This window comes from Ananas comosus, linkage group 17 (assembly GCF_001540865.1).
Source record: "Ananas comosus cultivar F153 linkage group 17, ASM154086v1, whole genome shotgun sequence".
NCBI lineage: Eukaryota > Viridiplantae > Streptophyta > Magnoliopsida > Poales > Bromeliaceae > Ananas > Ananas comosus.
In genome coordinates, this window is record NC_033637.1 from 9,015,890 (window position 1) to 9,028,574 (window position 12,685).

General features: G+C 41.9%; 1 protein-coding gene across 1 annotated transcript; it reads right to left on the reverse strand.

The window, feature by feature from the left end:
• LOC109722904 lies at nt 11,880-12,275 on the reverse strand. Its single transcript, XM_020251082.1, has one exon. The coding sequence runs from the start codon at nt 12,273-12,275 to the stop codon at nt 11,880-11,882; it is 396 nt and encodes a 131-aa protein (XP_020106671.1).

The following is a 12,685-nucleotide window of genomic DNA, read 5'->3' on the forward strand; positions in this document are numbered from 1 at the left end:
CGCACTGCATCAGAACACTCCCAAGACCTTGGTAGGATGCGTCGCTATATGCCACGAAGTCCTCACCTTGTACCGGTAGAGCGAGCATCGGAGTCAAAGTTAACCTTTCCTTCAACTCTTTAAAACTCCGGTCGCACTCGTCACTCCATATGAACTTAGTACCTTTATGTGTAAGATGGGTAAGTAGAATAACAATCTTCAAGAATCCCTCCACAAACCGTCTATAATAGCCCGCTAAGCCAACAAAGCTGCGGACCTCCGTTACATTTGTCGGACGAGGCCAATCCTTGATCGCCTCAACTTTCCTCGGGTCAACAGATACTTCACCCTCGGAAATCACGTCCTAACAAGGCAACTTCACGGAGCCAAAAGTTGCACTTCTTTAACTTCGCATAAAGCTTCTCCTCCCGAAGGACTTGTAGTACAATCCTCAAATGTTCCGCGTGCTCTTCGTCGCTACGAGAGTAGACCAATATGTCATCTATGAACACTACGACAAATCGATCTATGAAAGCTTTGAAGACACGGTTTATCAAATTCATGAACGCTGTTGGGGCATTTGTGAGCCCAAACGGCATGATTGTGAATTCATAGTGCCCGTACCGCGTGCGAAACGCGGTCTTATGCACATCTTCCGGCTTTATCCTCAACTGATGATATCCAGACTGAAGATCTATCTTCGAATACACCCGAGACCCTTATAGTTGGTCAAACAAATCATCGATACGGGGCAACGGGTACTTATTCTTAATCGTGACCTTATTTAGTTCACGATAATCCACACAAAGACGGAACGACCCGTCCTTCTTCTTCACAAATGACATTGGGCTCCCTAAGGCGACACACTCGGCTTAATAAATTCCTTGTCGAGGAGATCTTGCAATTGATCCCCTAACTCTTTCAACTCGGCCGGTGCCATTCGGTACGGAGCCTTCGAAATCGGCGCGGTCCCGGGAACCAAGTCTATTACGAACTCGATTTTTTGATCCGGCGGTATCCTCGGTAACTCTATGGGAAATACGTCCGAATACTCTCGAACCACGAAAACATCTTCGAGCGCCAGAGTCTCCCTACAGACCACCACCACGGCTGCCAAATAAGCCGCGCAACCGCCACTGACCATCTTCCTCGCCCTCGACGCCGACACTGTCACGGCGAAGAGCGAACTCTTACACGCTCGATAGGTGAACTTCTCTTGTCCTCGCTCACGAAAAGTTATCACATTACTTTTGCAGTCAATGGACGCATAGTATTTCGAGAGCCAATCCATACCCAGTATTATATTGAAATCCTTCAACCGTTTGAGCACGAGCAAGCGTGTCGACATAATCCAGTTACCCACTTATAATGGACAAGCCAAACACTCATTTCTAACAACAAATGAGCGCTCGGGGGCTTCAAACCGCCAAGTACTTTTGCTCAACTGAACTTGTCACGCCCTGGACTTCAGCGGAAGCTCACCAGTCACGTGCACAAACCCGCCGTGTACATTCCTACCTCAAGTGTACACCAAGCGTCTACAACAATATAACAAAAAGATAATATCTTAACTAAGTAATCAGAGCGCAACTAAAAGTTTATAAACTTATACAAATACAAAACCTTATTACAACAGATAAGAACAAAGTACAATCTACGTAATCTCAGTATACAACACTGAACTAAACTGCATAAACTTGTAGGGGTTCGTCTATTTAATATCGAGAAGGCTCTAGCTAGCCGTTGACCCCTCGCTAGGAACCCTAGTCTTTCTCGCTGTGGAAGGCTCTGCATAAAAACAACCAACAAAAGGGCGTGAGAACTATTAAATAATAGTTCTCAGTGGGTAAGCCGCCGAGAGTGGCGAAGTACACCACTAGGTCCACTGTGGCATGATGAAACAACAATATGTAAATAAGTACATATAACAAATAAATGAAATAAGTCAAGTAGAACATGCCTCACAAGATATGTTTTCTAACATGTCTTATATACTAGTTCATCATAATAAGTTCCATAAATCATGCTAATTAATAGTTTAATTAGCTATATGTTAGACTGTATGCAGAACAGTATCATTATAATTTAACTAGTTAATGATATCATTTAGCTATTACCTACACTAGTAAGAGAGTAAACATTCAAGTACTGTCACTATATTACTGATCACCAACAGGAATGTCAACCTCCTAGTATGTCCATTACTAGGTATATTAAACTGATGACATAAAGTATCCTTACCACTATGTCCATCTAAGGTTAAAGTCACTTTCATTAATCTAATTAACAAGAGATTTACACATGGTAAAGTTCCAGCCTGTGCCGTGCCTAATGGCCCTGTGGAAGTCAACACTACCCACAGCAACCCACTTCGGCGCTTAGTCTCGTACAGAAGCGAGCAATCTGTCGCTAGGCTAGCTCCGGAGTGCCGGCTTGTGGGGCGCGACCCTCACAAGCATGTGCGAATGAGCACAATGGCAAGGAAGCGTAATCCAAAGCATAGGTATCGCAAGTTCATCATGTCTCTAACATGGAATCTCAACTCGACGCATGGTCGACACGGTAACACTAAGTCATAAGCCACTATCAACTACTTGTTGACATAATTCTACCAATAGATAGTATGACTTAAACAAGTATATGCTGTACATCATATAGATGTTTCTAATGGGCTATATCTGCACACTCACATAGAGTCCTCTCACTACTCTCTATACATAAGGAAAGTGATTTACTAAGGTCATACTCAATGACTCATTCTAGGTTCATACAACTCATGGCACATATTCTATAGTTCCACATAAACTTCCACTACTTGAAGTAAATAAGTAACATGCAAGTACTTTTACTTGACTATACAAGTATGACATCATGTTCATTTCTAGTTATTCAAGTAGGTTATATTCAACAGTGTACATTCATGTTATATCACAATGCCAAGTTCTGGCCACTTAACTAGATTATGTCCAAAACACGAAGTTCATGCCAGTTTTNCTGCGTGCCAACCACTCATAATCGTTTTAGCCCGGCTTTGCCCAATGCCCACGGCGCCCTCCGGCTAACGTTCACTGCTGTTCGTTAGCCTTTCGATAAACTCCACCCAACACAAATGGCTTCGTTGATCTAGCGGACATATAGATTCTATTTACAAGTAGTAACTACGTACATCACCATCGATAACTATATCGTATTCATACGTACTCTACTTCCGATTTACTCGATGGTTTGTTACGTACTACTGAATCACATTTATCACGATCTACTTACGTAACTAATTCCGATTTCATATGTACTTTTCGTACGTACACCTATTACGATTCATTGCTATACCATACTATTCGTACTATATCTTTATTCTTTACGTTCGTATACCAATTACGATTCTTATATCTACTACTGTACTATTTTTACGATTCAGGTACATACTATTCGTACAAAATCCCTACGATTTTATTCTTATGATTCATTTCCTGTATAGTACACTACGATCACCATATACACGTACTACTGTATAACGTACGCTATTTACTTTATACGTACAATTGTATTTCATCTCTTGTATGATCAACTTTACGTATTACTATTTGAACCCCATTTCTTGCGATCCAACTTATTCGTACAATATATTTACGCTGTACTACGTTCGATTGTATATCTCCAATTACAATTAGCTATACCTGTTAGATATATGTAATCTAGCTCACCGTAATTTGGATCTCACTTACTTGTATCCAACTTGTACTTACTATATTTGGATCACAGTTATTTGTATCCAGCCTGTACTTCCTAGTGTAACTTGGATCACAGTTTTTTGTATCCAACCTGTATTTCACCTTTATTTGGATCACAATTTCTTGTATCCAATTCTAACTTGGATGCTCACTTTCATTTGGATCTAACACTCTATTTCTATCACTTGTATCTCAGTTCACCTGTATCGTACCTTTCCTGTAACCTGGATCTATCCATTTTTTGTATCCTAATTCTTGGTTTGGATCTCAATTCACTTGTATCTAGTGCCTTAGGATCTCGCATACCTTGTGGGTTTCAGCTCAACCTGGACTCGCTACTAAAGCTTTAGGCCCTGATATGGTAGCTGGACCGCACATGTTGCTAAAGCGGCGTCCTACCTACTCTGTTTCACTATAACTATGGCCATCTCGGCCCATTACTTAATATGGCGATCAACTGTTCTTGGTTACTTGGACTTCACACTCTGCTAAAGTGGAGTCCTAGTTACTCTGTTTAACACTATAATCTGGCCATTACGGCCCAACACCTAATATTGCGTCCAACTGAGCTTGGTTACTGCACCTGGACTCGTTTCTCAAGCGGCGGCCAATCGATCCAGTATCTCGCGTGATTGGGCACCTTCCGACTTTTACGTACAGACTTTAGGAAGTGGAGCTCGACCTGTCTCGGGTCTACTATGCGGCCACTAACTGAGTTCTACCTCAGCTCACCGTAGTCTGAGTGGTTTCATTCTATGAACTCCCGCCAGCGAGGGGGAACTCGCTACTCGAGGCATCACTAGTAGTGACCCAACATCGCTCATAGAGGGGTCTCCGACTCAGACACCCCAGCATCGCCCATAGAAGGGTTAACTACTCGAGGCCTCAACAGTAGTGACCCAGCATCGCCCATAGAGGGGTCTCCTGCCAGGGTAGCCCAACATCGCCCATAGAGGGGCTAATAACCCTAAACCAACCACTCAAAATTCCGCTTTGGATGCCTAATCGACTCGACTAATCCATAACTAACACCGTTAACGGTACGTGGTAGAATCGTGGCTCCGAAAATTATAGGTCTTCGGTTATGTGCCACGGTGCTCCAAATCCGTTTTCATGGCTTTACGATGTCACCTCGGCCCTCCAGGCGAAAACGAAGCCTAAACGACCGTTTCTTTAATAACTTCGCGTAGGCTCGACGGATCGCCGAACCGACTTCGCCAACGCGTTCGTTTACCTAGCAATTAGGTTTACGGAGGGTCAAATAAGATCAAACTCTACTATTTTACAAAACCCCATTCGGAGCCCTAATATGCAATTAACCTCCAAATAATCCAAATTAAATGGAGCAACATGCTAACAATGCTCATTAGAGGCTATTAGAACACTTAAAGCTAAGGATTAAGCCAAATCCCAAAAGCTTACCACAATGTGAACGCCACGACGAAAACACGCCGCTCCAACGGGCGCACGAAAGCTCGATCCGTCGCCTCCAACGCGTTCGCAAGCATCTTCTCCGCCAACGCCGCGAATTTGAGCGAGAGATTTAGAGAGATGAGAGAGATCTTTAGAGAAAGAAAGGAGCGTTTCTCTCCCCCTTCTCCATGCGTGCGTGTGATGCTTAGGCTGCACGGTTTGAGGGAGGAAGAAGCAACAGGCTTCTTTATACATTAACACCCAAAACACTATTCACTCCGGGCAGTTCGAAATCTGATATCTTTCGCCGGAGCTCCCTGAACATCCGTTTGAGCTCAAATTTGACAGTCATGTTTGGTTTTACTTAACGAGTCCAAAAAAATTTTAATATCTCAGTTTCGACCCCGTTTGGTCACCGAAAACTGTACCGAACTGTAATCTTTATCAGATAGCTGTCAGATTTTATTTTCTACCTTCCGGGTGTCAGAATGATATAAAACTTTAAATCTAGCCTCATAAAAATAATTCTGACTTATCCTCCAGTTTTCATAATTTTCTGACACTGTGCATTTTCTGCTAATTTATCTGTCCCGTTTCCAACAGAAAATTCTAAATCTTCTGTTTTCATTCCGATTTCAGCACAAGTCATTTTTGACTTATATTTTACTTCTCTAAATCCAATAAAAATAGTATCTCACACTATTTTTTATTTATTTTTATTTTTATACCAAAATCTGGCATGTTATACCTTCCCTGCCCGCCCAAGGCTCTAGCAACAAGTATAATTAAGTAATCAATCAATGAGAATTGCAATTATACCAGACTTGCACGAGGGCAAGCAACTTCCACTATATTCAGCTCAAAGTGTTAATCATAGCTGCTGAAACAGATTCCAAAAACAGCTTTATTGCTTTACCAATAAACTTGTTATAGCATCAACATAAGGCAATTAACTAGCTAATTTGTCAAGCCCTGAGCTCTGCCTATTTGGTCGGATTCGGGCCACGTCAACAGACGCCGAACGGACAGGACCTCCCCTGCCCGCCCAAGGCTCTAGCAACAAGTATAATTAAACAATCAATCAATGTGAATTGCAATTATACAAGACTTGCACGAGGGCAAGCAACAATATGAATTAAAGCTCTAAACTACTACAAGCAACCACATACATAATATTTGATTATATTTTAATCAAATACAAGTAAACTAAAACTATTACATTCATTTTACTTTCATTCATAATTTCTTTACATCATAATCATCCAACCCAAAATACATGATTGTTTACAACTTTTACATTTTTCTTGATCAACAAAATAAAAGTTGATACATGAACAAAAGGAATGACTATAATGCAAATACTCCGGTGGCCACTATCTATGGTGCAAGACCCTTGTCTCGATCCTCTGCCACCCCGCTCGCACTCGGATCTGTAGGGTTAGTGGTGTGAGAACTACAACGAAGTTCCCAGTGGGTTCGGCCATCGATCTTGCCGACTTACCCACTAGGTCTATTTAGGCATAAGTATTTCAAGAAAAGGGAATAGTAACCATACTAATGCTAATACTATGCCTGCAAGAAAACTGTCAACAAATAGATATATAATCATGTAACGATGAATATGCATGCATGCTCTTTCCACAATTTACCTTGGCTTTTACCCAATTGTACCGGTTAACCTTGTTAACCCCAAAAACTCACAACCCGAAATCCCTATTGATCGAGGAGGCTCCAAGCACTTCCACTCGAGGGACCGTCTTCGAGGCCACTATCCCGGTGGTGACCTACTCCAGAGCGTACCGCTTGAGGGGGAGCTACCTCCCTCAAGCCAAGACTTGTCGTGAGTATCGATGCAATCCTCAACTTGAGGACGTATTGTCACGCCCTGGACTTCAGTGGAAGCTCGCAGTAACGTGTACAGACCCGCCGTGTACATTAGACTACACACTGTACACCAGGCGTCTACAAAGAGAGTAATGTAACAACAATAGAGATCTTAAATCAACTAAGCAGTCAGAGCATAACTAAAAGTTTAAACTTATACAACCCAAAACCTTATTACAGCAGATAAAAACAAAATACAATTTACATGATTTTAATGTACACACTGAACTAACTACATAAACTGGTAAAGGCTTGTTTATTTAACGTCAAGATGATCCTAGCTAGTCGTTGACCCCTCGCCATGAACCCTAGCGATTTCCGCTGTGGAAGGCTCTGTAAAAACAACAACCAAGAGGGTGTGAGAACTATTAAACAATAGTTTCAAGTGGGTAAGCCGCCGAGAGTGGCGAAGTACACCACTAGGTCACTGTGACATAAGTAACAGTAAATCATAAATAAGCAAGTAAATATAACAGGTATTGAAATAAATCAATCATGATATTTGCTCAAAATATTTTTATCAACAGGTTGAGTACTAGTTTAGCATGATACGTTTGATCAATCGTGTTAACTGACCATTTGACTAATCATATACCAGGCTGTATACCATAATTCTCATTACCATAGAACTAACTGCCGATGTCAAGTAGATACTTCCTATACTAGCAAGAGTGTAACCATTCTGTCACTAAGCTACTAATTAATCAAGATGTCTACCTTCTAGCTTGTTCAACATTAAGTTTACTTGACCAATGGCATAAAGTATTCCTATTACTATGTCCGTTTAAGGTTAAAGTAACTCATCATAACCCAATTCACAATAGATTTACACAAGGTGAAGTCATAGCCGCGCCATGCCTAATGGCCCTGTGGAAGTTAATAGTACCCACGGCAATCCACTTCGGCACTCACTTCGTACATAAGCGAGCAATATGTCGCTAAGCTACTCCGGAGTGCTGGCTTGGATGGCGCGACCCCTACAAGCGTGTGCGAAAGAGCACGATGGCATGCAAGCTGTAATCCACAATATAGTTATCACCACTTCATCATGTCTCTCACATGGAATTTCAATTCGACCCAAGGTCGATACTGTAATACCAAATTTAATTCAGTCACTATCAACTACTTGCTGACACAATCCTTTCGATAGCTAGTAGAGCTTAACAACTATATTCTTACATTGTAAAGGAGCTACACTCACATATATTTATTTAAAGTTCTCTCACTACTCCCTATACATAAGGAAAGTGGTTTTCTAAAGTCATCTTTAATGACTCATGGCACATATACTAGAGTTCAACAAAACTTCCACTACTTGGAGTAAGTCAATATCATGCAAATACTTCTACCTGACTAACCAATGTGAAATCATAATTCCATTCTAGTTCTTTAACTAGATTGTATTCAATAATGTAACATTTACATTATGTCATAATGCCCAAGTTCTAATTACGTGGCTAGTTGATATATATATATATATATATATATATATATATATATATATATAAGCATGAAACTCATGTTATCTCTATTCGATAAAAACAATAACCAATCTGTCAATACAAGTATGCAAGCATTTCCTACTGTTTTCTTAATATGATTTTCATATAATCATATAAGTATATAACTTCACCACACATGATATGCTAAGAGTTCTATCATCATGTATACACATGGATTAGCATGTATTAACTCAAATTAAACTACTATGATGCTTCAAGTACTTGGGTATGCATCTAAACTAAATGTCACAACCATATTTTACGTTCATTCATTCTTGAATGGCATTCTATTTAGCTTGCCAACACGAATATACTAGTACCATATACTGCATATTAAACAGACCAAGGATCAATATGCGTAAAGCCATTCTAAACTCTCCGCTAACACATAGAGGTTCCATTTCCTTATCTGTCATAGTATGCATATTGATATTGCTCTAATTCCTTCACATTAACTGGTATTCTTAAGAGTATGCAACAATTCCAATTTTGTAATGTCAAAGAAGACATAGAGGGAATTCACCCATTTCGGGAAAGTCAGACCCACCAATAGTCGATGACTCTTGTCGAGTTCACACTGATAAGCGATCCGGGGTATTCAGGCTTCCTAGGTTTAAAGGAAAGTTAAGTCTACTCTTCACTTCAGGTAAAAGCCCCCAATACTCAGCTCAAACCAGCCCAAATGTGTCCTGAAATTCAGCTCAATTGGGTCTCAATCCTACTGGGAACTAACAATAAAAACTACATTGAAACTAGTACCAAAACATCCAATTTCAGCAAAATTCTCATCTTGTACAAGGCTATGACTTGAACCCCTATTTCGGTTCAGGTTAGTACTTCAAATTAACCTCCGAAAGCTCCTAAATGTCAGCCGCGGGCAATCCGACGAGCTGTCGCAAACCTGCTGCGAGTAAAACATCAAAACTGCTTTGGAGCTACCAATAGAACATCTAATTCGGCAGAACTCTCACCTAGGTTCAGAGTAGGGTCAACCTCCACTTCGATTTGAATTACCACATCCCAATACAGCTCACAACATCCACTTAATTCAGCTCGAAGTGGAAAACCAAGAGCTGAAAGCATAACCCAAAAATCAGCTTCTCTACTCTATCCCTACACCATATATGATATCTATATAGGGCAGGGAATTAACTACTCACCTTTTCAAAGTTTCTATTCAACTGTTCCTGGGATTAAAATTGAGGAACCACAGCTAAATCTCTCTGCTACAGCTGCTGCAACTTTCTTCAAAACCTGCTGGCAGCAATCGCAAGAAACAACTCAACTTCCATTACTAGTCACTCCAACTTGATAGTTAGTGTGCTAACTTACCTCACAAGACTTCAACTCAACTCTCAGTTGAGTTAAGGTACAGCAAACACCTCTGGTAATTGCTACACTTCTGATCCAACTCAGCTAACAACCAAGGACAAAGAATCAACATCAACTTTCCTACTAGCATTAAACTAGAAAAAGACATGCTTAGCTTACCTCATAGAACCTCCACTAAGCTTCTTACAAAGATAGGGTCACAAAATACCTCTCCCTAAGACTCCTTTTTACTCTTCCACAGCTGAATCAAGCCCTCCCCCACTGCAAATCTCATAGAGACAAGAGAAACAAGCTCAATTCCTTATTTTCCTTCTTAGAGAGAGAAAACTCTAGAGAGAGAGTAAGAGAGATGCCAACCCTCACCTCTGGACTCCAGCACCCTTTGGTGAACCGCTGGGGGCGTGCTAAGAGGATAAGGATAGGGATGGAGTGGAAAAAGACCAAAGTGACCTAGCTGCCACGCAGCTGTTGCTGCTGATGCTATGTGTACCGGTACAGATGCATACTTGTACCGGTACACAATGCAGGAATTACCAAATTTCGTAATAACAAAGCACTTTCTCGCTTCCCGCATTCCAACCACTCTCAAACTTATCCACCAACTTCTCTAAACCCTTTAGAAAGTGTGAGATGGTTCCCATTATCATTCCCACCCTCGCACTTCACAATTAACCAAATTCAGAGTATTACAGTTGAATAGTGCATTTGCAATGCACTTCTCCGCCTCCGGCTACTTGCTTGCTTCCGTACTGTTACGGATTTTATGTTGGCATATTTCGTGAAGTTAGTCGGAGTCTTGAATGTGTGAAGAAGAAGAGATGAAGATCGAAGACTCGAAGACTCAAAACATGAATGCATAATGCTCGGTAAGTTTAAATATCATTGATGATGATTTATAAATGTTTAAAAGTGTTTGGAAGACTTAGGACGGTTTTTAAAATATGAATCTGGACAAATTGAGTTTTTCAATGTGCTGGGACCGGTCCCCAGAGTTGAGAGACCGGTCCCTTAGGGTCCTCACTGCGTGGGATGTTGAGGCAACCGGTCTCTGGAAAGGGAGACCGGTTCCCGAACATGGGATTTTCTATCACGCAGCGAGAGACCGGTCTCTGGCATGAGAGACCGGTTCCCGAAGCCTGTGTTTTCAGGCACGCAACGAGGGACCGGTCTCCCACTTGAGGGACTGGTCTCCCAAAGACCGGTCTCCTCGAGAGGACCGGTCCCTGAGGACGACATAAGTTTTTAAAATTGGGTTTTTGCAATCCTAGTCGGTTTCTAAGTCTTCTAAACCTATAAATAAGATGTAGAGAACTCACCTTAGTCCATTAGCTCCCCAATGTCCACCTTGTAGGAGAGCTTCTTGACCTTCAAACCCACCAAAATCACCTCCAAAGCCTTCTTCCCCTTCACCTCCTTGTTCTAGGGTGTGATTTCTAGAGAGAGAAAGAGGGAAATGAGAGGGAGTGGAGTTGCTGTGTAAAACAGGTGGGAGGGGGTGTTGGGGTCATATATAGCGTGTAACAATTGCAACTAGGCCCCCCAAACACTTGTATTTGCAACAGACCTAAATGTTGCTGCCAGACTAAAGTGTACCGGTACAGGCCTTTCTGTTACCGGTAACACGATCACGCAGAGGCAAACCCGAGAGCAGCTTCTCTGAGGCACACGACATTTGTACCGGTACACCCATTTGTACCGGTACAAAATCAGTTTTCTCTCAAACCCAAGAGCTCTTCCCCTCGGTTTGCCACAATGTACCGGTACAACCCTGATGTTGTACCGGTACAAGTTCTAGACTTCAGATTTCCGCGTCGTTTTGATTCTACTTCGCAACGAACAACGCTAAAACCTTTCTAACTTCTTTAAACTCACTTCAAACTCTTCCAACCTTGTTGGAACACTTATTGGAACTTGTCCAACTATCTTTTTCGCATACTTTAGTCAATTTGGCTAAAGTTCGATAATCTCTACCGAGGTTTCGATATATTACATTCTCCACCCGTTAAAATTAGTTTCGTATGTGAAACTATCACGTACCTTAGCTTGTCGACTCGAACAAGTGAGGATACATCTTCCTCATGATTTCCTCAAGTTCCCAAGTGGCCTCACGCACCGCATGATTGCTCCACTGGACCTTGACATAAGGAATTGTGCGATTCTGCAACTTCTTTTCCTCTCGATCTAGTATACAAATCGGGTACTCCTCATAAGTCATGTCCTCATTCAATTCCACCGGTTCATACTCCAACACATGCGTCGAATTGCGGATATACTTGCGGAGATTTGATATGTGAAACACGTTGTGTACTCCCGCAAGCCTCGGTGGTAATGCAAGCTTGTAGGCCACCGCACCGACGTGCTCCAAAATCTCAAATGGTCCGACATACCGGGGACTTAGCTTCCCGCAGACACCAAACCTCTTCACAACACACATCGGCGATACTTTCAAAAATACGTAGTCTCCAACCGCGAATTCTAAATCCTTCCTCCGTTTGTCGGCGTAACTCTTTTGCTGAAATTGCGCCGTCGCAAGTTGTTGTCGGGCAAGGCGAACTTTCTCCTCCGTCTCTCGCACTACATCGGGGCCAAGAGCAACTCTCTCGCCCACATCGCTCTAATGTATGGGAGAGTGGCATTTCTTTCCAGAAAGGGCTTCGAATGGCGCCATCGCGATGCTTTCTTGATAGCTATTATTATACGCAAATTCCGCCATCGGTAGGTAATCGTGCCATCCGCCCTTATAATCGAGTACACACGCCCGAAGCATATCCTCAAGTATTTGTATAGTCCTCTCCGATTAACCGTCACTTTGAGGATGGTATGCTGTAAGAAAGTGAATTCTCA

Coding starts and splice junctions, on each gene's coding strand:
- LOC109722904 (XM_020251082.1), bottom strand. CDS start 12,275: ATGTGTGTTGTGAAGAGGTTTGGTGTCTGCGGGAAGCTAAGTCCCCGG.